The sequence below is a fragment of the Pogona vitticeps genome, chromosome 2 (assembly GCF_051106095.1).
Source record: "Pogona vitticeps strain Pit_001003342236 chromosome 2, PviZW2.1, whole genome shotgun sequence".
In the NCBI taxonomy this organism is placed as follows: Eukaryota; Metazoa; Chordata; class Lepidosauria; order Squamata; family Agamidae; genus Pogona; species Pogona vitticeps.
The window spans coordinates 182,850,814-182,874,562 of record NC_135784.1 but is presented as its reverse complement, the minus strand read 5'-3'; the positions used below and the strand labels follow the sequence as shown (position 1 = coordinate 182,874,562).

The following is a 23,749-nucleotide window of genomic DNA, read 5'->3' as shown; positions in this document are numbered from 1 at the left end:
GCTACCTTCTATATACATTTTATAAAACCAAAAGCCACAGGCTTGAGTCTACAAGAGCTGAGCAGGGCTTTTGAGGACAGGACATTTTGGAGATTCACAGGGCCACCATAAATCATGGGTGACTTGGTGGCACATTATAAGAACAACAACAACAACAAAAAAACACCAAATTTCTCATCTACCTTTACCTTTCCTTCCACATTTTAGGTGGATAAGCGTTCAAATGATTTTAGATAAGTGAGCTTTACAAATATTTTTAACAGCTGAGTATATATTCTTGTTCATTTTCACTTTTCTAACATAATTAGTGAAGCATCTTGTTCTACTCTGAGTATGGATGCATATATGCATGTACAGTATCTATTCATTTAGGCAAGACAGGGTGGAAAATAATACTTTTGTTTTATGATCAAATAATAAAAGGAAAGCAATGACTTAGCACATTTATGGAAGACATATTTCCCCCCCAAAATTGTCATCTGTGGATTATGGCCAAAAATGAAATATATTGGCATATTCAAAGAACAAGTCAGTGTCTATTTTAACACAAATATAACCCCCCAAAAAGTATCTTCTATGTGTTTTCCCTTTCATGGAGATTGTGGATCCAAGAAAATGTTTTGGGTGAAGCAACCTTAAGGAAAGCCTTCAAAGTAATTCTCTCTCTCTCTCTAGACGTTACTGTTGTTACATACTGTTGACTCACCTTTGACTTATGGCGACCCTATGAATGAGCAATCTCCAAAAGCAGAACCCTTACTGATCCCACTTTCTGCTGTTCTACAGGCTTGCTTACCAGAGCAATGTCTCTGTGGCTAGGGTCCAGCATCTTGAGCACCACATGTATTTCACGGCAGTTGTTGTTTTGCTCGGTAGAGAAGTACTCAGTCTCATCATCAGCATTACTTGTTCCACACAAACGCAACACACCATCGTAAATGTTTGTACGTGTCCCTTGTCCCAAATGTGCTTTCTGGAAGACATAAGGCAGGCACCAAGTCAGCTACAGCATTTGTTTCTTTGAAATCATGCCCTCACCACAAGCACACACAGTTTGGTTCCCCTGTATATTTTTAGTTCCACTCAGAAGTAAGAATAGGAGGTTTGTTGCTCTTCTATGAATAAATCTTATTTTTGTGCAATAAAATTGGAAAAAGATAATAGTAATCCTCCTTGCCAGGCACTTATTTTTATCCAATGAATTCTACTTCTAGGTCTTTGAGATGCACAGAACTCAAACTGGGTAACCATGCATAACAGTAGCTTCTAAGCCATATTGTCACATTATACAGTGGTGCCCCACAAGACAATGTTAATCTGTTCCACTGAAATTGCTGTTTAGCGAAAACATCATCTTGTGAAAAATGTTTCCCCATCAGAATGCATTGAAATCCGTTTAATGCGTTCCAATGGGGAAAATAGTCGTCCCATAGGGAAGCCATTTTGCGAAATGCCAATGAGCTGTTTAAATCGCTGTCTTGTGAAGCATCGGTCCCGAAAACACCCATTTTGCGAAGACTGCCCATAGGAAGCCATTTTGCGAAGCTGCTGATCAGCTGTTAAAATCGTCATCTTCCGAAGCATTGGTCCCGGGGGGGGGAACCGTCTTGCGAACCACGAACTGAAACATCGTCCAGTGAAAATCATCCATAGAAAACACTGTGTTTTGAAGCGCAATGGCGATCACAAAACCTCATCGTCATGCAGATTCGTTGTTTTGCGAGGTACCACTGTATCTGAAACTGGCTCCATAAGACGCACATTTCCATAAGACGCACCAATTTTTTAGGAGAAGAAAACAGGAAAATATAATCTGTTTTCTTCGCTCCATAAGATGCACAGACTTTCCACCCCCCTGTTTTGTGGGGAAAAGGTGCGTCTTATGGTGCGAAAAATACGGTATATGGGATTCTAAGATCTAGTCTTGCTTATTTTATTTCATTTCATTTTAATGCCATCTTTCTCCCAGTACTGGTACCCACAGAAGTTTAAAATGAAATGTAGTGATCACCCTGTTATGCATATTCAGCAGTGTATTTGCATGAATCAATAGGGAGTTGTTGGGAGATGGAGCCAGTTAGATAGAAGGGGGGCTGCAGCAGAATGTGTGTGAGAAAGAGAGTTTTGAGAGCAGATAGGGAAGAAAGGTTTGAAGGGAAAGGTAGATAGTTTGGGTATTGAGGCAGAGGGAGTGTTTAAAGAGTGAATAGTCAGAGTGTTATCTGTATTAGTTCAGATAAAAGAGGTTAAAGGAAAATACTGAAGCTTTGTGTAACTTTAAGAATGTGCTTAAGAACTATTCCTGAAACAACTTGTAACCAATAAACCTGTTCTTATTTCAAAGTTAAGTACCGAATGGACCTCAGTCTTTCATAGGAAAAATAGCTGTTAAGAGAGGAATTGATGGCAGCATGATAAAGGGTAGGGTAAGCTCTGTTGTTGGAGAAACAAGCAGGGCCATGGGGGAAACGTCACATGGAGTAATGCATAAAATTAAAGTACTATAAAGTTATAAATGTAAAAACAAAATGGAACTTATTATATTATTAAAATAGAATTTAATTTTAAAAAATTAAAATTAAATCACATGGAAAGAGATTATTACATCATTATAAGGCCAAATATGCCTTTTGAATGCTAATTTCATCTCCTAATAGGTAAAAAATAACTATGCTGACCTGGGTGATCTCATCCTTTCGGATTTGATGGAAGCTCAGTTGGGTCATGTTCAGAATTTGGCGAGTACTGTCCTTCACTTTTTTTGTGATCAACAGGTCAGAAATCTCTGCAGAACACAGATTAGCCCAAAACATCAGTCTAGGAAATCATACTATAAAGATAGCACTAAAGATACTATTTGTAAGAAAATATTTTGTTTAGACACGGAAACTGCATTTGATTAAGCAAGCTGATGAAGTTTAAAAGCTTATTAAATAAACTTTTTAAAAGTGTTCCACAAAAGAATGCAACAGCAGTCTTCACTGAAGACAGTTTCTCCATCTACATCTTGTTCCAAGACACTTCTTTGGCTGAGGAACCTGCATTTCCATGTAGCACACCACCTGGGACCACCCTTTGGCTAGCTGTTTGTTTCATAGACCTCAGCAGAAGCACACATTTTTAAAGAAATGAAAGGCATGTGTATTTCTTAAGGGTGGGGGGGGGAAGGGAGATTAGTTATTGATGCAGAAAATGAAATGCTTAAAAATTCTTCTAGCAAAGACACAACACCTTGGAAGAGATGCTAAGACAAAGACACAGTTGTTTTATTTCCATGAATAAAGGCAATTTTCACTGTACTCTCAATTCAGAGGCAAGAAAACATGGTTTCATCTCAATGTAACAGTACTATGGCTTATGCAAACTATAGTTAAGAAACCATGGTTTGATATCCTAGTTTCTTAACTGTAGTCTGTACAACTCACTATTACCCTGTATTGGGGTAAGAAGAGAAAGTGCATTTTAAACAAACTTTAGATCTCTTCCACTCACATAGAAAATAATGACAAGTCATGGTCTATCGCTGGCCAAAATAATCTTGTATAATTTTACCAACATACCTCTAACTGTGAAAATTTTGGAAGCAAATTATGCTAAATTAAGAAATCACCACAGACATCAACTATGCTCCAAGTCATGCAATTCAGTATGCAACAGATTATGTCTATGGTTAATTTTCCTCTAAAACTTAAGACTACTGGCATTATGTCAGAATAATGTGGAAGACAATTTTAGACAGTATGTGGAGAAACTAATGGTTTTGATTTATACCTAATTTACCATAAGGTCAGCAGCCCATACCATGTTTGCCCGAAAATAAGACAGGGTCTTATATTAATTTTTACCCCTTCATGGATTGCTGCCTTGTCGTGGCGAAGGGGCTTGAGTAACTCAGAGAAGCTATGGGCTATGCCGTGCAGGGACACCCAAGACGGACAGGACATACAGTGGGGTGTCGACTTACGAACGCTCTCATAGGAATATATGGACTCGACTTATGAACTTAGATTCCAGTTACGAACTCTTTTTTTCTTTTTTTAAAGCTAAGTCATCTTAGGTTAAAAGGAAAAAAGGAAAAAAATATCCCCCTCTAGTGGCAGAAGGCGGAATAGCAGCTTCCCATTAGTTTATATGGACAAAAAGAGCAGATACGGATTAAATGGTTTTCAATGCATTCCTATGGGAAATGCAGATTCAACTTAAGAACTTTTCGACCTGAGAACTGCCTTCCAATACGGATTAAGTTCGTAAGTCGAGACCCCACTGTAGTGGAGAGTTCCGACTAAACGCAAACCACCTGGAGTAGGAAATGGCAATGCCACTGCAGTATCTTTGCCAAGAACGCCCCATGATCAGAAACAAAAGGCTAAAAGATATGATGCTGGAAGATGGGCCCCTCAGGTCGAAAGGCGTCCAACATGCGACTGAGGAAGAGCGGAGGACAAGTACAAGTAGCTCCAGAGCTAATGAAGTGGTTGGGCCAAAGCCGAAAGGACGCTCAGCTGTGGACGTGCCTGGAAGCGAAAGGAAAGTCCGATGCTGCAAAGAAAAATACTGCATAGGAACCTGGAATGTAAGATCTATGAACCTTGGGAAGCTGGAGGTGGTCAAACAGGAAATGGCAAGAATAAACATCAATATCCTGGGCATCAGTGTACTAAAATGGACAGGAATGGGCGAATTCAGCTCAGATGATTATCATATCTATTATTGTGGGCAAGAATCCCATAGAAGGAATGGAGTAGCCTTCATAGTCAAGAAAAGAGTGGGAAAAGCTGTAATGGGATACAATCTCAAAAATGATAGAATGATGTCAATACGAATCCAAGGCAGACCTTTCAACATCACAGTAATCCAAGTTTATGCACCAACCACCATTGCTGAGGAGACTGAAACTGAACAATTTTATGAAGATTTACAACACCTTCTAGAACTGACACCAAAGAAAGATGTTCTTCTCATTCTAGGGGACTGGAATGCTAAAGTAGGGAGCCAAGAGATAAAAGGAACAACAGGGAAGTTTGGCCTTGGCGTTCAGAACGAAGCAGGGCAAAGGCTAACAGAGTTTTGTCAAGAGAACAAGCTGGTCATCACAAACACTCTTTTCCAACAACACAAGAGGCGACTCTACACATGGAAATCACCATAATATCGAATATCGAAATCAGATTGATTATATTCTCTGCAGCCAAAGATGGTGAAGCTCTATACAGTCAGCAAAAACAAGACCTGGAGCTGACTGCGGCTCTGATCATCAGCTTCTCATAGCAAAATTCAAGCTTAAATTGAGGAGAGTAGGAAAAACCACTGGGCTACTCAGGTATAATCTAAACCAGATCCCTTATGAATACACAGTGGAAGTAAAGAACAGATTTAAGGAACTCAATTTGGTGGACAGAGTGCCTGAAGAACTTTGGATAGAGGCTCGTAAAATTGTACAGGAGGCAGCAACAAAAAACATCCCAAAGAAAAGGAAATGCAAGAAAGCAAAGTGGCTGTCCAACCAGGCCTTAGAAATAGCAGAGAGGAGAAGGGAAACAAAATGCAAGGGAGATAGGAAAAGCTACAGAAAACTGAATGCAGACTTCCAAAGAATAGCAAGGAGAGACAAGAGGGCCTTCTTAAATGAACAATGTAAGTACAGTGGTGCCTCGCTTAACGAGCGCCTCGCTGAGCGATGAAATCGCTTAACGAGGCGCTCTGGGTCATCGCTGGAGCATTCGCTCAGCGATGGCCCCTATGGGGATTTTTCGCTTTGCGATATTCACTAAGCGATTCGCTTAGCGAATATCGCATAACGAAGCGGGGGAGAACAGCTGATTGGCGGTTCCAAAATGGCCGCCGGAAGGTCCGCGCCGCATTTTCGCGCCCTGCCCTCGCTTACTGAGGGCGCGAAAATGGCGTCGCTATGGCAGAACCTCGCTTAACGGTAAGTTTTCAAGCCATAGGAACGCATTGAACAAAGTTCAATGCGTTTCTATGGCTTTTTTTTTATTCCGTTTAGCGATGTTTCGCTATAGCGAAGGTTAATCCGGAACGGATTAACCTCGCTATGCGAGGCACCACTGTAAATAGAGGAAAATAACAGAAAAGGAAAAACCAGAGATCTGTTCAGGAAAATTGGAGATATTAGAAGAACATTTTGTGCAAAGATGAACATGATAAAGGACAAAAATGGGAGGGACCTAACAGAAGCAGAAGACATCAAGACGAGGTGGCAAGAATACACAGAGAAATTATACCAGAAAGATTTGGATATCCCGGACAACCCAGACAATATAGTTGCTGACCTTGAGCCAGACATCCTGGAGAGTGAAGTCAAGTGGGCCTTAGAAAGCCTGGCTAACAACAAGGCCAGTGGGGGTGATGACATTCCAGTTGAACTATTTAAAATCTTAAAATATGATGCTGTTAAGGTGCTACATTCAATATGCCAGCAAGTTTGGAAAACTCAACAGTGGCCAGAGGACTGGAAAAGATCAGTATACATCCCAATCCCAAAGAAAGGCAGTGCCAAAGAATGCTCCAACTACCGTACAATTGCACTCATTTCACACGCTAGCAAGGTTATGCTCAAAATCCTCCAAGGTAGGCTTCAGCAGTATGTGGACCGAGAACTCCCAGAAGTACAAACTGGATTCCGAAGGGGCAGAGGAACTAGAGACCAAATTGCTAACGTGCGCTGGATTATGGAAAAAGCCAGAGAGTTCCAGAAAAATATCTACTTCTGCTTCATTGACTATGCAAAAGCCTTTGACTGTGTGGACCACAACAAACTATGGCAAGTCCTTAAAGAAATGGGAGTGCCTGACCACCTTGTCTATCTCCTGAGAAACCTATATGTGGGACAGGAAGCAACAGTTAGAACTGGATATGGAACAACTGATTGGTTCAAAATAGGGAAAGGAGCACGACAAGACTGTATATTGTCCCCCGGCTTATTTAACTTATATGCAGAATACATCATGTGGAAGGCTGGGCTGGAGGAATCCCAAGTCGGAATTAAGATTGCAGGAAGAAATATCAACAACCTCCGATATGCAGATGATACCACTCTGCTGGCAGAAAGTGAGGAGGAATTAAGGAACCTTGTAATGAGGGTGAAAGAGGAGAGTGCAAAAAATGGTCTGAAGCTCAACATCAAAAAAACTAAGATCATGGCCACTGGTCCCATCACCTCCTGGGAAATAGAAGGGGAAGATATGGAGGCAGTGACAGATTTTACTTTTTTGGGCTCCATGATCACTGCAGATGGAGACAGCAGCCACGAAATTAAAAGACGCCTACTTCTTGGGAGGAAAGCGATGGCAAACCTTGATAGCATCTTAAAGAACAGAGATATCCCCTTGCCAACAAAAGTCCGAATAGTCAAAGCTATGGTTTTTCCTGTAGTGACATATGGAAGTAAGAGCTGGACCATAAAGAAAGCAGACCGCCGAAGAATTGATGTCTTTGAATTGTGGTGCTGGAGGAGGCTCTTGAGAGTCCCCTGGACTGCAAGGAGAACAAACCTATCAATTCTAAAGGAAATCAACCCTGAGTGCTCACTGGAAGGACAGATCCTGAAGCTGAGGCTCCAGTACTTTGGCCATCTCATGAGAAGAGAAGACTCCTTGGAAAAGACCTTGATGTAAGAAAGTGTGACGGCAAGAGGAGAAGGGGACGACAGAGAATGAGATGGCTGGACAGTGTCTGCGAAGCAACCAACATGAAATTGACACAACTACGGGAGGCAGTGGAGGATAGGAGGGCCTGGCGTGCTCTGGTTCATGGGGTCATGAAGAGTCGGACACAACTAAACGACGATGACGACAGCAGTCCATACCATGTTTGCCCGAAAATAAGACAGGGTCATATTAATTTTTGCTCCAAAAACCACATTAGGGCTTATTTTCAGGGGATGTCTTATTTTTTTCCATGTACAACAATCTACATATATTCAAACAATCATATCATTGTCTGGTTGCTGCACAATGCTGCACAATGTTGGAGGGTGGGATTTCGTTTCACTGGGGCTTATTTTAGGGGTAGGGCTTATATTACGACCATCCTGAAAAATCATATTGGGGCTTATTTTCAGGTTAGGTCTTATTTTGGGGGGAAAAGGGTCGCTACTGTTTCTCAAAAAGTGCATTTATAGATTTGTTCAATTGCAAACCATTAAGCAGACTCCATCATGTTTGCAGCTAATATATACTGTATTCAGACTAAGTCTGATACTAGCCAGGTCCAGCACCTAGTATTCTCCTGCCTAAAGTGGAGCCAGCCAAAGTATTTTGATGGAAAATTTTGCCAACACCCTTCCTTTCTCTCTGCAGTAAAATAAAAACTGAACAAAAAATCTGCTTCTAAATCAAAGCACCAAACAACTGCTCTCTGAAGCTCTTTGTTAGATCACTCTGCCCAGTGTAGAGGTGTGTAACTTTCAATGGTTTGGGAGACTTTCACAGATCTTGCAAGGCTGCATCTTTGAAACCCAAAATGCCTGGGAAAAAGAATATCCTCCTAAATGAAAATTCATGGGGTGCAATTTTCAAGGGTGCCATACAAGGTTTTGGAGGCCACACTACATTTTGCCCATCCCTGGTCTTATAATATGACCAGCCCAATCATTATCTCAGTCCAGGTATTCTAGCTATCTGTCAGCTAAGAAAACAGAGTTACCTTTGCTGGCCTCATCCCTTCACCACTTACTGTACCTGCTACCCTACCTTCATATGGACAAATATTTGCACTAGGGAACCTCTTCTACACAACATATGTAAGCTGACTGTGCAGGGGCAGACCCCTTGCTTCTAACACAGCTACAAAGTCATGCAATGGAGGCGGTGGGGACAATTAACACAATTTGTGTGAGGTTTACAATGCCTGAACAGGGCTTCTGAATGTAGTAAGTTATAGTTTCAGATCCATCAATCTCTGATTTGAATCCATGGTCTTTGGATATACAGCACTCCATGCTAAATAGTTACCAGCTTTGTGGCTGGAACAGAGCCCATGTTTTGTGTGGCAGACGAAAATCTTCCCTCCTTACATTGTGTATCTGTTGCCTGCCCACTTCCTCCTTCCCTGGGAAAAAATTCCTATCAACATACATCATAAGAACAGTCTGTTTCTTTAAATTGTGATCTGATATGTATGTACCTCCTGGCTTTGGGAGACAGCACCTCTTCAAAATGAAAATCTCATTTCCAGATCTCAGAGTGCAGCCTTTGAGAGCATTGATGAGTTCTTGGACACTAGGGAACTCCTGCTGCCAACCTTCCAGCACAAAGGAATTTCCTTTCTTCTGGATCCGGAATTGCTTGTAGCTTGTGGCGTCTTGGACCTGAGAGCTCTGGTGAACACAAGCAGGAAGGAATAGATTTAGCAAGAGTAAGAAATGGACACCTGCCTGCAAAGGCAGTCAAAAGCATTGCCTGCAAATTGCACACTAGAGGGACAGGCCTGCCACTAAACTAAGCTGCAAGAGGCATTCCAAATAGTTTTCTTATTTGTCCTGCTGATCACAAGCAAGTCAAAAGACAACACGTTCATGCTTTCTTCTTCCCTTTTCATGACAAAAATGAACCTTGCTAGATCAGACCAGAGCTCCATCTAGCATCTTATTTCCAGCCATGACCCAGCCAAGAGCAGGAAGTGTATATTTCAAGTGTTGTGGTGTTGCTTCTTAGAGAACTGGTCCTTTATACAGCATCTGAGGAAGAGGTATAACATGCTATATTCTGGTAGTGGTTTCTGCGCTGGTAATGCCTGGTTTACTAGATCCTTCAATAGAAGGTCATGCTCATTTCCAGAGAAGTTCAGGGGCTTCGGGCAGGAGACCAAAGAATCATTGAGCCTCAGGGCCTAAGGTTCCCCACCTCTGATCTAATAACAAAACAAGGAAGTATGGATTCATTTACCAACTGGCTTTATTTATTTTTAAAGCAGAAAACAGGATTCTATCACAGATAATGAACAGGTCTCATTTTAGTGAGAAAGAACACTGTTTATCATGGATTGCCATGTTTGCTTAATTCAAGATTCTTAAACCCTACTTGAAATGTGATGCCACACACCACGATGACCATGTCTAACCTTCTATGGCCTGTATGCTGGACACAGGAACAGACCATATGGGAAAGTGGGCTAGTAATTTTAATTATAGTAATTTATTAACACAATTCTACAGTGAATTCTCAGAGTCAGTTCAGACATTACACCAAATGGCAGTTTGGTCTACCAGCTATACAACAAAAAAGCCATGTTAAGAACTGCTTGTTTGCTTTTGTTTTCCATATGCTTAACACTCAGGTTTCAATGCCACAACTGTCTTCACAGTAGAATCATGGCGTATAATGATGCTCCCCAGAAGAAGGAGAGATGGGGGAGCAGGGCCATTTCAGTGACTCCTCTGAGAGATCAGCTGCCTTTTGCTTTTTCCCCTTCCACACTGTCACTGAACAGCAGCCATTTTGCCAGGCTGAAGGAATAAAGGAAGCAGGAAACAAACACTCCCTCAACTCTACTGAGACATTGACTCTTGTTCGTTCCTCCCCTCCCTGAATTATTTCTGTCCCAGCTAGCCATTTCAGAATGTAGCAATTGTACAAACTGGCATGTCAATCTGCTTCTCATCCACCCCCATTCCTTTCTCATTTTCTAAAATTGTGCCCTTTACAGTGTAAACATAGGACTAAGTTCAATTAGAGTCCTACCTTTAAGATATTAAAAAGTTCTTTGTCATAAATAGCTTAAATCATATTGATTTCACTGGGTCTACTCTAGGCAGGACTAGTGCTCTATTTTAGCTCATTGTTAAGGCAATGTTGATGCATACCGACAGATGCACTCCAGACCTCAACCCTTCTTCCCAAGGGTTGAGGTCAGTTTTCCATTCTCTTTATCTCTATGGGAAATGAGTTGGACAACGTGGTGACAAAAGGCCGGCACAAATTTAAAAGAAAAGGTCCATGCAGCCTTTAGCCACATTGCCTAAAATCAAAAGTTGCATGCTCACACTGGGAAGAGGCTCTCAGTACAGAGGCTCCCCTGTACAGCAACAGGAGCAAAACATGCTTGGAGAAGAATCTACAGAATCAGTATAACCATTGCCACACCACCAAATCTCACCTGGCTTTTCCTCTGTACTGACAAGATCAACCTATTGAAGTCAAGGACACTCCAGCGGAGGACGTACAGCCCATCCTCCTGTTCCTCCCGCCTCAGTTTAACCAAAATGAACTCCTCCCTGGGGAAAAAAAGTTTTCAGATACAACCTGTGAGGATTCTGGGTTCCAAGTCAGATGTAAGAAGAGAATATCTGGCAGCATTTTTATTTTCTTACATTTTCATGTCATGATCAGTTTCCTGTCCACCAGGTTTTTAGAAATGATGTACAACAGATTAGAAGGATTAGAAACAAATTCAAAAGACTTAAAAGCAAATTTAAAACATTCTCTAAAGGCCAATGTTCAAATTAATCCAGAAGACCAAAGGTCTTTCACAAAAATACATTTTGGCCTGCTTTCTAGATGCTCAGCTGGGATAGCGCTAGCTTGACTTCCCCAGGAAAAGGGTTCTCCAACTGAGATCCTGCTACACAGAAAGCCCTGGCTTGCTTAAGTAGAAGCTACTTACTGCATGGGTCCATGGATACCATTCTGGATGCTCATGACCAGTCGTGGTGGGGCTACTTCATGACACAGGTAATGGCTAGAGTCAGCTGTCAATCTGAAATAACCATCTACCAGTGAAACTAATGATAATGCAACTTTATGGGAGGTAAGAGTCAGCTCCTGCATAGAAAAATGTAAACACATAGCTGTTAGGCCTGAACCACAGTGCTGGATTGAAGACCCCTGAGAAAATACATTCTGAAGATCTGTACTGCTCTTATATCCATCTACCAGGTCTTCTTGCAGTTCCTCACAGATGCTTCTTTTGTTACCACATTAATACTATACTCTTTCACACAAAACTAACCTTAATGTGTCTGCATGTATTGCTCTTAAACCCATCTCCATCCCTCACCATGTACACTGATATCGCTACATTTGGTGAAGAATGACTCCCGCCTACCAGGCACTTATTATCTTGACGGTGGATGCTGACTTTGTAGTCCTTGACAACAATGTGCGTGATCTCCTGGAAGTCACAGAAGTGCACCCATTTGAGTTCACACTGTTCCCCTGACAAATAGGTCCGCTTGGACTTGTAGTCTTTAGTCTTCATTTTCCTTCCCAGATAACTTCTATGAGGATAGCTCTGCAATCTCTGCAAGGAAAAGATAAAAAGGCAGTGCCTGAATTTTGGAGTTTTCACAGCAGTAGGGACTCCACTACTACAACCTAGCTGTAATAAGAGCATGTCCTTGAGCCATCCTCCCCATCGGTCAAGAGACAGATAACTTTCTATCCTCCAAGAACAGCTTCAGGATTCGTGAGAGAAAAAAAACAACCCTGAATGATACCATTTATAAGTTTGAGTGAAAGTGACGGAGGACTTTTCACTTTCAGAATTTCAGGATTAGTTTGGGTACAAAGACCCAAAGTGTGCATGACCTGCTTTCTCCAGAAGCAGATTTTTTTTCTGAGTCTTTGAGTCAAGTGGACCAATACGAAAGATTCTGCCCTTACGAGATAAACATCCAAAAGGTAGGTAGCCACGTGGGTCCACTGGAACTGTGGAAGACCAAAGCAAAAATAGCAACCTTTTAAGATCAACTGAGAAGTGCCAGTGAACTAATCTTAGAGTGTGCCAATATTCTTCAAGGTACATATTAACCAAAAGAGCCAGGAAACCAGAAAAAGGAAAGAAAGGTATTTCTGGGTATGATGAAAACCCTCCTGCTCCAAAAATCTGTAAAAGGCTTTGGATTCTTTTTAAGGAGAAAGGCAGATTAAAAATATTTTAAATAAATAAACACAAACAAGCAAATTGTATGGACATTTTTATCAATAATTGTTTTTTCTATAATATCTATTCTCTCCAGCTTGTAATACTCTCTATCATGTTTCTTCAGGATTTCCCCCCTCTTTTCGAAAGCTGGCAGCGCTAAAGATACAGTGGTGCCTCGCATAATGATTTTAATTGGTTCAAAAAAAAACGTTATGTGAAACATCGTTATGCGAAACACCATTTTCCATAGGAATGCATTGGAAACCGGTTAATCCGTTCCAATAGGCACGGATTGCCGTCCTTAAGCGAAAAAACCCATAGGAAACATCGTTAAACGATACAATGTTTCCTCCATTGGAATGTATTGTAGCTGACTCAATACATTTCAATGGCTTTGCGAAGTCAATTTTTGCAAAATTAAGTGTGTCATAAAAGGGTCAAAAATGGTTTTAAATGCTTGGATTAGCTTCTGCACCCTCTAAAACGGATGCAAAAGTTAATTTGGCTTTGATCTGACTTTTCGTTAATTAATGGTGATTTTTTCCCCCAACTTTTGACAGCTGTCAAAATCTGACAGCTCCATTATTTCCTATGGGGGAAGAAAAAATTCACAAAAAATTAATGAAGACTCAGCAACTGTTCTAAATTCTTGGGTTCGTTAGAGGACCCCCTAAGTCGTGTGCAAACCTGATTTGGCTTTGATCTGAACTTTCGTTAATTTATGGCGAATTGTTTTCTCCCCCATAGGAAAGCATGGAGCTGTCAGATTTTGACAGGTCCATTGGTTCCTATGGGCCGGAAAAAAAATTAACCATAAATTAACGAAAAGTTAGATCAAAGCCAAATCAGGTTTGCACATGACTTAGGGGGTCCTCTAACAAATCCAAGCATTTAGAACCGTTTTTGACCCTTCTAAGACACTTTTTTAATTGAAAAAAAAACATCGTTAAGTGAAGCAGGGGACCTAAAATCGCATTCGTTATGCGAAGCATGGTCCCAAACTTCGCTAAGCGAAAATCGCCCATAGGAAACATCGTTATACAGTGCATATTATTTTCTAAAAAAACACATCGTTATGCGAATTAATCGCTAAACAAGGCAATCGTTAAGCGAGGCACCACTTGTACTTCATGTGCCCACTAATGTAACTCTGTATCACACTGATATGTAGCACAGATTGTGTTTTAAAATATACACCTTTTATTTTAACATTCAGGGCAATGTGCCTTGTTTTTTCTCTTCTCGCAATAACACTCTGAAGTAGATTAGAAAGAGTGTGACCTCATGCCAATTATTCAGTGAACTTCATGACTGAGCAAGAATTTGAATCTAGTTCTCTATGGAGTGGGGCAAGAGGCTGGCTGAATGTGGGGGAAGTTACCACTCTGGGGTTCAAGACAAGCTCCAGAGTCTCCCACTGGAGGAGGCAGGAGATCGAGGAGAAAAATCTAGGAAAAAGAAGAAAGCAAAAAGAAACAGGCAGCCCACAGCTCACACCTAGAATCTCACCCCAGACAAAGAGCAGAGGAGCCACTGGTGCTCTGCACCAAACCCATTCAGGGCCATCATTCTCTTTTTCTGTCTCCTGTTCTTGCACAACAATGCACCAAAGACCACAACAGCCAGCAGTCCACAGGACCACCCCAATAGTTCCTCAGGATCTCCATACATTTAAATAAAGTCTTGGACCATCACCAGTTCTGCAGAACTGCCAGCACCCGGGCAGCTGCCCACCTTTGGCACCCAATAAAGATCCCACAAAGGGTTCTTTACAGTGCAGCAGCCCCAGCCTTGCAGCAAGCACATTCCTTTCCAAACTCCCCTTCCAAGTGGCCAAATGGAACAAGCTCCAGTGATAACACCACGAATGACAGTAAGCTGGCAGAAGGAACAGAGCAGCCTGGCTGGAACTCCAACAGTGGGAAAAGTGCGGGGGGGGGAGGGCTTTCCAGATAATGACATCTCCAGTCTCCCTGATTCCTGGGGATCCTGCCGGGGAAGAAATCTTGACACTGGACTTCCTTAAAAGATGTGCCAAGAGACAAGTAGCAACCAGGAGTGAAGGCTCCACCATGCCCATTCCAGCAGAGCTGTTAAGTGCGGCTCAAGAGAGAAGGAGTATACACTCTTTCTGGTTTACAAACCCTGCTTATTATTTGATATATTATATACTGTATATATATCAGTCACAATATACAGTATTATATCCATATATACTACTGCTCCATGCTCTAACACAAGGTTTTTGTAATCTCGTTAAAGTAGGTCAAAATTTGCTGTGTTTCACCAAGAACATTCTTACTTTTCAAGGGCAGTGTGAAATCTTAGCTCTGGCAAAGATATAGCAGTGGTGTAAAAGAGAGCACTAGCTGTTGCATGGAGGGACAGGAATTCCTTCTCACCTGTGATTTCCTGCTCTCATGGTGGGAGGAGGCCAGTTAGGGCCACTCAGACTGGCCCTCATCCCCAATTCTTCAGCAGGATAGAAGCCCAAAAGATTTTGCTACAGGTTCTCCTTCAGTTCACAGGCTAATGACAGAAGACTAACAAAATCAACTGATCTACACTGGTTTCATCCGAAGATTCAACTGACAACAGTGGGGAAGACTCCAACATCTCTGAGTGAGGACTCTGGAACCTGCACTAGGGTAAGGTGTTTACCCATGTTTAGCCAGCCTCCTAGTCAAACACTCCAGTGTCCCCCAGTGACTTTTCTAGGACCTTTACATAGTAGATGCAATAGCTGGAAACACTTTCCTATCACTAGCTACTCCTAGTTGAAATGAGCTTTATCTCTGACTGCCCTTGATGACAACGTTTCACCGGCTATAAATTGTATTGTCCTCTCTGACCTCTGTTATGAGTGGAGAACTGCAGTAGTACTTCAGCATCTTCAGTGGCTCTTGACTGCTTACTATTCTCAATACAATGTTAGCAATTACTGGCAACCTAAGTAACTTAGGCCAGCATACTCAAGAGACATGCCTCTATCTTTGTATTTAAATACTCTCTCTCAGATGACCTGGAGTGCCTTGAGATTTATTGTGTGCTGTCACAATTACAAAGGCAACCAGAATGGCATGCCAGGTTAATACCACTGACTGCCCGCCCATCACTGGACGATTTTCTTGCTAAGACATTTTTTCTCACTGCTCCAAGAAACCAGGATTACTCCTGCCAGATAGATAGAAACAGATTCAAAATAGGAAGACTCAAGCTTCTGATTATTATCCCAGAGCAGTCGACCACAGTCACATCATCAAGCCATTTTTCTCTAAAGTCAAGTACAAGGTACGGCCTTGCCACAGACCAGATCATTTTTAAATATGAGCCCAGAAACTCAGTATGAAGTCATCAGGCTGTTTTCCAAGCATCACTGAAGTTCAATGCCAGGCCACGGATGAGGCAGTCTTCCCTGCCAAAATCAAGAAGGGCACAGTTGATGACCAAAAAAAAATTTTTTTGCCTCATTAGCAGTGCCAATCAAAACTGTATATCCACACTAAAGACCTTCAAGATCTATCAACTTCAAGCCCCAAAAGACAGGTTAATAAAAACAAACAAAAATATGCTACCTCTACAGCCACTGCATGTATTTCCATGTTACATTTTCTTCAGTGTACTCCCCATTTTTCAGAGATAACCTACATATTTTTAAATAATTCTATTCTAATTCAGGAAAAGGATTCAAATAGGGTTTGTCTAGCCCCTTGCCTTATTGTTTTAATCATTCAAAACAGTAATTAAGTCAATATATTATTTGATGTAAAGTACTGTCAAGTTGGAACCAACTTATATTGACCCTAATAAAGTTTTCAAGGTAAGTGAGATATTTAAGGCATGGTTTTAAAAGTTCCACACTCCCAACTAATTCCCATTGGCTGAGCAGGGATTTGAACCCAGCCCTGCCGAGTCCTGGTCCATCACTCTATCCACTACACCATACCGGGTATATTATTGTCTGATATAAATTTATAGACAAAAACAAACAAAATAAATATCTTGTGCAGAACAATATTATGCACCCATTATAGATTCCCAATCCAGGTTAGGACAACATTCCTACAATGCACTGCTAGGCAATTCTCCTAAAAAAGAAAATATAATTCCCTTGTTATAGCAGCTCCCCTGGCTACCAATCCGTTTCCAGGCAAAATTCAAAGTGCTGGTTCTAACCTTTGAAGCCCTGAGCAGCCTTGGCCCAAAGCTATCTCAAGGACTGCAGGCTCCCTTTACAAGCCTGCTTGAGTGTTAAGGTCATCAGGATGGCCTTTCTCTCGGTCCCGCCACCTTCACAGGTGCCTTTGGTGGGGACAGAAGAGAAGGCCCCGTCTCACACTGTTCCCAGACTTTGGAACTCCTTCCCACAGGAAGTCAGGCTGGCCCCATCTTTACTGTCATTTTGCAAGCAGATGAAGACCTTTCTCTCCAGACAGATTTTTAAAAAATGATTGGTTGACCAAGGGGATTTTTTTAAAGGGATTATTATATACTGCTGTTTTATTCATTTTTTAAAAAATATTGCTTTTATTTATAAGCTTTAATCAGATGTTTCTTTTTAAAAAATTTTATATTGTAATAATTTATTATTTTAGCTTTTGACTTTCTTTTCATACTGTAAGCTGCCTTGGAGCCTTCAGGAGAAAGGTAACGTATGAATTAATAAATAAATGAATGAACGAACAAATAAATAAAGTCCCCATGCCAAGAGGCTGAAAGTTTTTGTAATGACTCCCAGAAAAAGTTGGTGATGAATGCAAACATAATCCTACCTCAGCAGAGATGGGCCGCCACCGAATGCCGTCCGTGCCTGTGACTAGAACCTCATGGGTGGCAGAACTGTCGCTGGGAGGAGAGGCGTGGGAGTTTTCCAGATGAGTATTCCCCCCATTGATGTAAAGAGGCACCTTCTCGCCCTCCGAAATGGTTTCCAGTGAAAGGACTGTGAACAGTTCACTCCCGAAGCGTGGGGCTAGGTTCTCCAAAGTGGACAGGTACTTGTGCATAATGTCCTGCTCTGTCAGTTTGCCAGTGCTCATTGTATGCCGCTGGAAGCGCTGCAAGAACTTCCTGAAAACATGCCTCATGCGGAACTTTGTCAGGTAATTATTCTGCTGAATCTGACGGCAGAAGGAGCAAGGGATGCACTCCTTAAAGCTGCAATGAATGGAAATAGTCATTGAGCAACCCCTCTTTTAATCTACCATCTGAGTGGCATTCCCCTGCCCAGGGTCTGTACATACATCCCTGAATAGCAGTAGTAGCAATATCTCACCCAGGTTACAGATGGAGACCTATTCTCTTGATTATCCAAGATACTTTATTTCATGCCAGGAATTCAAATCAGAATAAGATTTTTTGCACGCAGAATTTGTGCTCTGCTCCTCCCTTTGGCCACTAACAATAATAATTACGCACTGTCAAGTCAGTTCTGACCTATGGTGGTCCTCTTCAGAGTATTCTAGCTATAGAATACTAAGACATGGTTTACCATTTTCCTGACCCTGGGACTATACACCTTGCTCAAAGCAGCAGAGACTGGCTCTTCCCCTAGGGCACACAGTGGGAAATTAAGGGAAGGGGTGTGAAAGAGCCCAGTGCTTGCAATGGTGCTTCAGCAATGGGTTCAACAGTTAACAGTTGCAACCTTCCTAAAAGGAGTTTGGGCTTACAGGGCTGGGAAGCATTCCGGTAAAACCATTTTAACTCCCACAGTTACAGCAATCACCTGGTTCTCTCTGCTGCTTCTTCAAGAGAGATGCCTTTCTTGAGGGCAATGTGACAGAGGTGGAGGACAGCCATCCCCAGACTCTCATTTTTAAACTGGTGTATCTCCTGCTCAGTCCGTATATCTTTTAGAGAGGCCACATCATTAATGAAGTCATATTTCCCCTGGAAAAACAGCAAGAATAGGTAGCTTTAAAGAAAGTACTTTTCCAAAATAGAGAGTCTCTTTTTCTTTTGTTCTCATTTAGGGTTCAAAGTGTGAATGAATATGACATCTGAGGAAAGCAGGCAAGGAAGGGGATGATTAAGTGGCCTACTAACTTAGAGAAAGGACTTCTACTTCCCCTGTAGAATGTTGCTCAGAAGGACCACTTGACACAGAGCTCTTGGGAGACAGAGATACAGGATGCAGGAATCTGGCTATATGTTCCACATGGTCTTAGTCAGGGAAGGCAACCTGACCTATAACTTACGAGTAGCTGATTATTATAATTGAACCATCCTCCAGCTCTCTCTGGCTATGCTACATTGCTTCAATACTTTCATTCTTCTGGCTTATTTTCTTTGGAACTCATCAGCTCCACAATTATCTATTCCTGCTTCCCACATCTCTAAGTGCCTGTCTGTCACTTTCACCCTCCTGATCTACTGTTTATGACCCAGTCTGATTTGGTACTTAGGCTCCTAGCGCTTGACAGCTGCACCTATTTCTTCTGAGGACCCTTCACAACAGCATACATCTTCCATATGCTTGCAACATATTGTGATCAAGCTGGTGGAAGGAGAGCTGAGACAAACTGCAGTGCTTTACAATGTGAAGTTGGGCCTCTGAGGATTGAGATCTCAGTCCAAGAGCTATTTTAAGTTTGGTACACATAGCTACAGGATCCTAAAGATACTTAGTTCAGAGACAGAGATAAAGGCCAAGGAATATGGGGTACCAGCTGGTTTAATCTCAACAAAGATCAACAAAACTTCATACTTGCTCAAAGAGATACTCAAATGATGATTTATCCAGCAAGGCACTGCCTTGCTCTCCCCTCTGTGATTTGTCCTCTGAATCATTCAAGCGAGGGATGTTGCGACAGACTGCTGGCTCCTTGTCATTCATCCCATGCCAGTTTCGGAAATAAAACCTGTAATAATAGAATTAATAAAGTGGTTCTTTGAGAAGCCCAAAGCAACTGGCTTCTAATTCATCAAGAAAGTAATTGTTGTTGCAAGCTAACAATTGCCTGCAAATGTCACAGACAACTCTTAAGGGAAGAGATTTTAGACAGCAGCAGATTCAAGGACTGTGACAAAATTCTCTAACTTGAAATGCATTTATAGCATTGAAACTGCATACGTGAGATACGCTGACAGAATACTGCTGTTTTCGAGCAGGACTGACAACCATTAAAATGTAGCGACACATCCTGGGTTCAGGAAGAAAGCTGCTTTATGGGGAAAAAAGTCATCAAGGGACAAAAACCTCTCTGATACATTTTCCAGAACAGAAAATGTTCCCTCTTAACAACTGCTAGAGCTTTGTTTTTAATTGACGGAAATGAATACACAAGAGCTGGGGTAAAATAATTTTTCAGGGTTCCAACACTGAGAAGCCGGATAGATAGCTAGATTGCTGGTGCAAACAATGAGCACAAAAGGGTGACTGATTCAGTGAAAAGGTAAACCTGAGAAAAGTACTGTGTGACCCGTCACTAGTATTGACTTGAAACAGAGGTAAATATATAGCATGAAGAAACTACCATTTAGGACTCAGACCTGGCTAATTATACTGACCTGGACTGTGTGACACAGACCTGGCTTCGTAAGTTACTAGATGGGAAACCCATCCAGCTTTGCCCACCTGGTTTCTCTATGCAATGGCAGGTGAGATTGAGGGAATGACGACGCAGAATTGCAGTGGTCTGTCATCATGATATCACCTCACTATCCCAGTCTTCTTGTTTGAATGTATATATCTGAAGGCAGGTAACCAGGACAGAAGGTGGTCCTGTACTGTCCACCCTATTTCCCAACAGGCTTCCCTCCTGGGCTAGCTAGGTTGGCCTCAGGGGTGATGTTAGAGCTCCTGCTGGTTTATTTGGCTGGGAAACTTTAACATAAACACTGAAGCCAACATACTGGAAGTGAATCAGAATTCCACAGCTATCATGGGTCTGTTGTGAATGATACCAAACTCCATTCATCTCTCAAAGTCCACTCCAGATCCGTGTGTGTGTGTGTGTCTGTGTGTGTGTGTGTGTAACAAACTGATTTTGAATCACTGAAACAGATGTTGAAATGCAAAAGAATAATACTTTAGAGCAGCATTTGTATGTGTTATGGCCATCTAGTCCTTTCAGTTTAGCAATCCTAGAAAATTAATTACTCCAAAAGGTCCTATCATTAGCAGCCCCACTTGGGTCTCACAAATGAAGAACCCTGGCTTCCTTTTTGAGTTAACATGCTACTGTCTGTTCTACAAAGTCTTCTCATATGTCTAAAATATAGTACCCTTACCTTAATCATGTGAACTTCTAGTGACCTGGATTTGATTTAGAACCCAGTTATTTGTCTTTTTGAAACAAAGAATGTTGACTGGAGGCACAACATGCAATATAAAGGAGAGAAATGCATCCAAATATTATTTATTTATTTATTTATTTATTATTTAGACTTTTACTGTAAGTTTGTTCATGTAACAGGAAGCCAAAGTTTCCAGTTGCAGTGAGACCAGAACATCCAATTCCTGTTGTGTATTGTTGATCAGGAGAGTACACCACAAGGTTTTTTTTCATACAAATTTGTCTTTATAGATTCCAGATGGATCACAGGCCCTTTTTATAGCATATAGTCAGAAGCCTAAGAGAGGCATGTGCTCAGGTGGACTAACAAAAAATGTGAGGACTAGTAACTTCTACATACTTATTTGCTTTGTAAGCACTGTTCTTAACTAAGGTGACACTTGCTTTGTAAGACTAAGCAGTTATGTTTTAAGGTTTTAAAAAATTGCTGTATTGTCATTTGTTTTCGCCTTGCAAGATGCTAGACTTCCAGGCAGGATCTCTGAACCCCAGAGATCCTCCCAGCCATGTGGGCTGAAGGAGACAAACCTTATTTTTACTATTTTTCCTTTTGTATCAACCTGAAACCTACTGAGTGCCTATTCATGTTATATAACAAAGATGCAGTCATTGAATTTTTGCTCGATAAATCTTCTGATAAAGTCCTTGTGGAGGCTGCATCCCACACCAAGAGTATTAAGAATGTCATTTAATTGAATCTCACAAGGGGGAATACAAAAGGGGACAAATATGATGACATCCAGAGTGCCCATTTTATTTGCCCTGTAGTTGGGTTGGAAATGAACGGAAGGCATCGGTTTTGCTTTCTTTGGAACTGTGGATGTGTATTCTCTGAACATGCTCTCAAAGAAATTAAAACTGAAATGTGTCACAAGGGACACCCAAGATGGACAGGTCATAGTGGAGAGTTCTGAGTAAGCGCGATCCACCTGGACCGGGTAGGTGGGGCTTGTCAGCCATGGAAGGCAGCCCATCTAGGAGAAGGAAAACTCTGATTTCAAACCTCCACTGCTTTGTGGCTATATCCACTGATGGAAAAGGCTTCAGGAGTTAACCTCAAGGCAAAATCCGGAGCCGGAGTCCTGAAGGCAGTTTGTGTTGTTCTGACAACTCCTGCGACGTCGCTGGAACCAGTTGTATTGGCTCTTGCCTTTCCATTGGACTAGTTCAGTGACGTGGAGAGGGGGGATTTGTTGCTTGGGTAACAGTCTGTCCTCTATATTATTCTACCCAGGCTTAGTGCTCTGGAGAGGACACTCATACAGAGCGCGTTACCATGGTCTTTTGAGACTGAAGGATGCTGAAGAAGAGCTGTGTGATTGTGACCCAGGGACAGGGGAGCAATCTGCAGTTCCATTGTCATGGACAGATCAGTACTTGGCAGACTTTAAACTTAGTGGAACTCTAGAATAACCTGTCAAAGGAGGCTACTCTGTTTGCTTGCCAGCAAAAGGCAAAAAGTTTCTCTTCAGACAGACCTCTGCCATTTATGCTCGACTGCACCTGGAAAGAGGAAGTCCATCAGTTAGGTGCTACCATCTGTTTGTTGATGTGTTTTTGACTGATCTGTTTTTGCATTTTAATTGCATTTGTTTGTACATTAATTACTGTTAGCTGTCTCATGTGCCGTTTTTGGCTGAAAGGCAGGACATACATTTATTAAACTAAAGTAAACTAAATTGAATACAAGGAACAGAAAGCAGACATGTTGAGTGTGCACAAGCCCACCCTGGAACAGTAGCTGGGACTGAGAGGAAACACTCTTCCAAGCTGTCTAGTCTCTCCAGACAACTCTTGAAATGCACAGGAGCAACATTCTCTTCCAGTTTTGGAAGATGCAGGCACTAAGTACGAAAAGGCTTTTACCATTTAAACCTATCATCTATGGCTAATACTCTGTACGTAATGACTTTAAAAGAATCTCAGGACAGTTGATTCAAATGAGTGATACAGTGGACCCTCTACTTACGGAATTAATCCGTATTGGAACAGTGGCTGCAAGTCGAAAAGTCTGTAGGTCAAATCTCCATTGACCTACAATGCATTGAAAACCAATTAATCCCATAACTTGCAGTTTGTATTCTATTTTTGTTCCATTTTGGTTAATTTCTGGTCTGTAGGTCGATTCTCCGGCTGCAAGTTGAATCTAAATTTTGTGGCCAGAGAAGTCTGTAACTCGAAAAGTCTGTAAGTCGAGCCGTATGTAAGTCGAGGGTCCACTGTATAAAAAAGAGGGGTTAACATGGCCATGAACTCACTGGGAAACTTTAGGCAGGTCCTTCTCAGAGTTACAACCACACCTCCAATAATGGGAGGCCTACATGACACAGCTGTTGTAAGGATTATGGAGATAACGCCAGTGACGTATTTGGAAAGTGATGCTGTTTAAAGTGCTATTACTGATGGATTTACAGAGGACAGCCAGGCATTTGTCTACGAAAGCAGAAAGGCTGTAAACTGATAACCTGAAACCATTGTTTCAAACTGACTTTGCAACCTCATCTTGCAATCTGCCTCCAAGAACAGCCGTAAAATTTAGCTAGGATGTGGGAAGGTGCCTGCTTCTT

At 41.7% G+C, this 23,749-nt stretch overlaps 1 protein-coding gene across 4 annotated transcripts in view; it reads right to left on the bottom strand.

Annotated features, from left to right (window-relative positions):
• TYK2 (tyrosine kinase 2) overlaps nt 1-23,749 on the bottom strand; it is a 68,560-nt gene that overhangs the window by 20,461 nt on the left and 24,350 nt on the right. For 3 of the 4 annotated variants that reach the window (XM_020798687.3, XM_020798685.3, XM_078386603.1), the window contains 9 exons: nt 19,592-19,745; nt 18,611-18,774; nt 17,655-18,039; nt 12,064-12,258; nt 11,623-11,780; nt 11,116-11,233; nt 9,145-9,337; nt 2,679-2,785; nt 797-973 (listed from right to left, as the gene is read on the bottom strand). In XM_020798687.3, the coding sequence (XP_020654346.2) occupies nt 797-973; nt 2,679-2,785; nt 9,145-9,337; nt 11,116-11,233; nt 11,623-11,780; nt 12,064-12,258; nt 17,655-18,039; nt 18,611-18,774; nt 19,592-19,745 (1,651 nt within the window). Of the gene's footprint in view, nt 1-796; nt 974-2,678; nt 2,786-9,144; nt 9,338-11,115; nt 11,234-11,622; nt 11,781-12,063; nt 12,259-17,654; nt 18,040-18,610; nt 18,775-19,591; nt 19,746-21,117; nt 21,196-23,749 lie in introns of all 4 variants that reach the window. The other variant, XM_078386604.1, reaches the window with a different exon arrangement.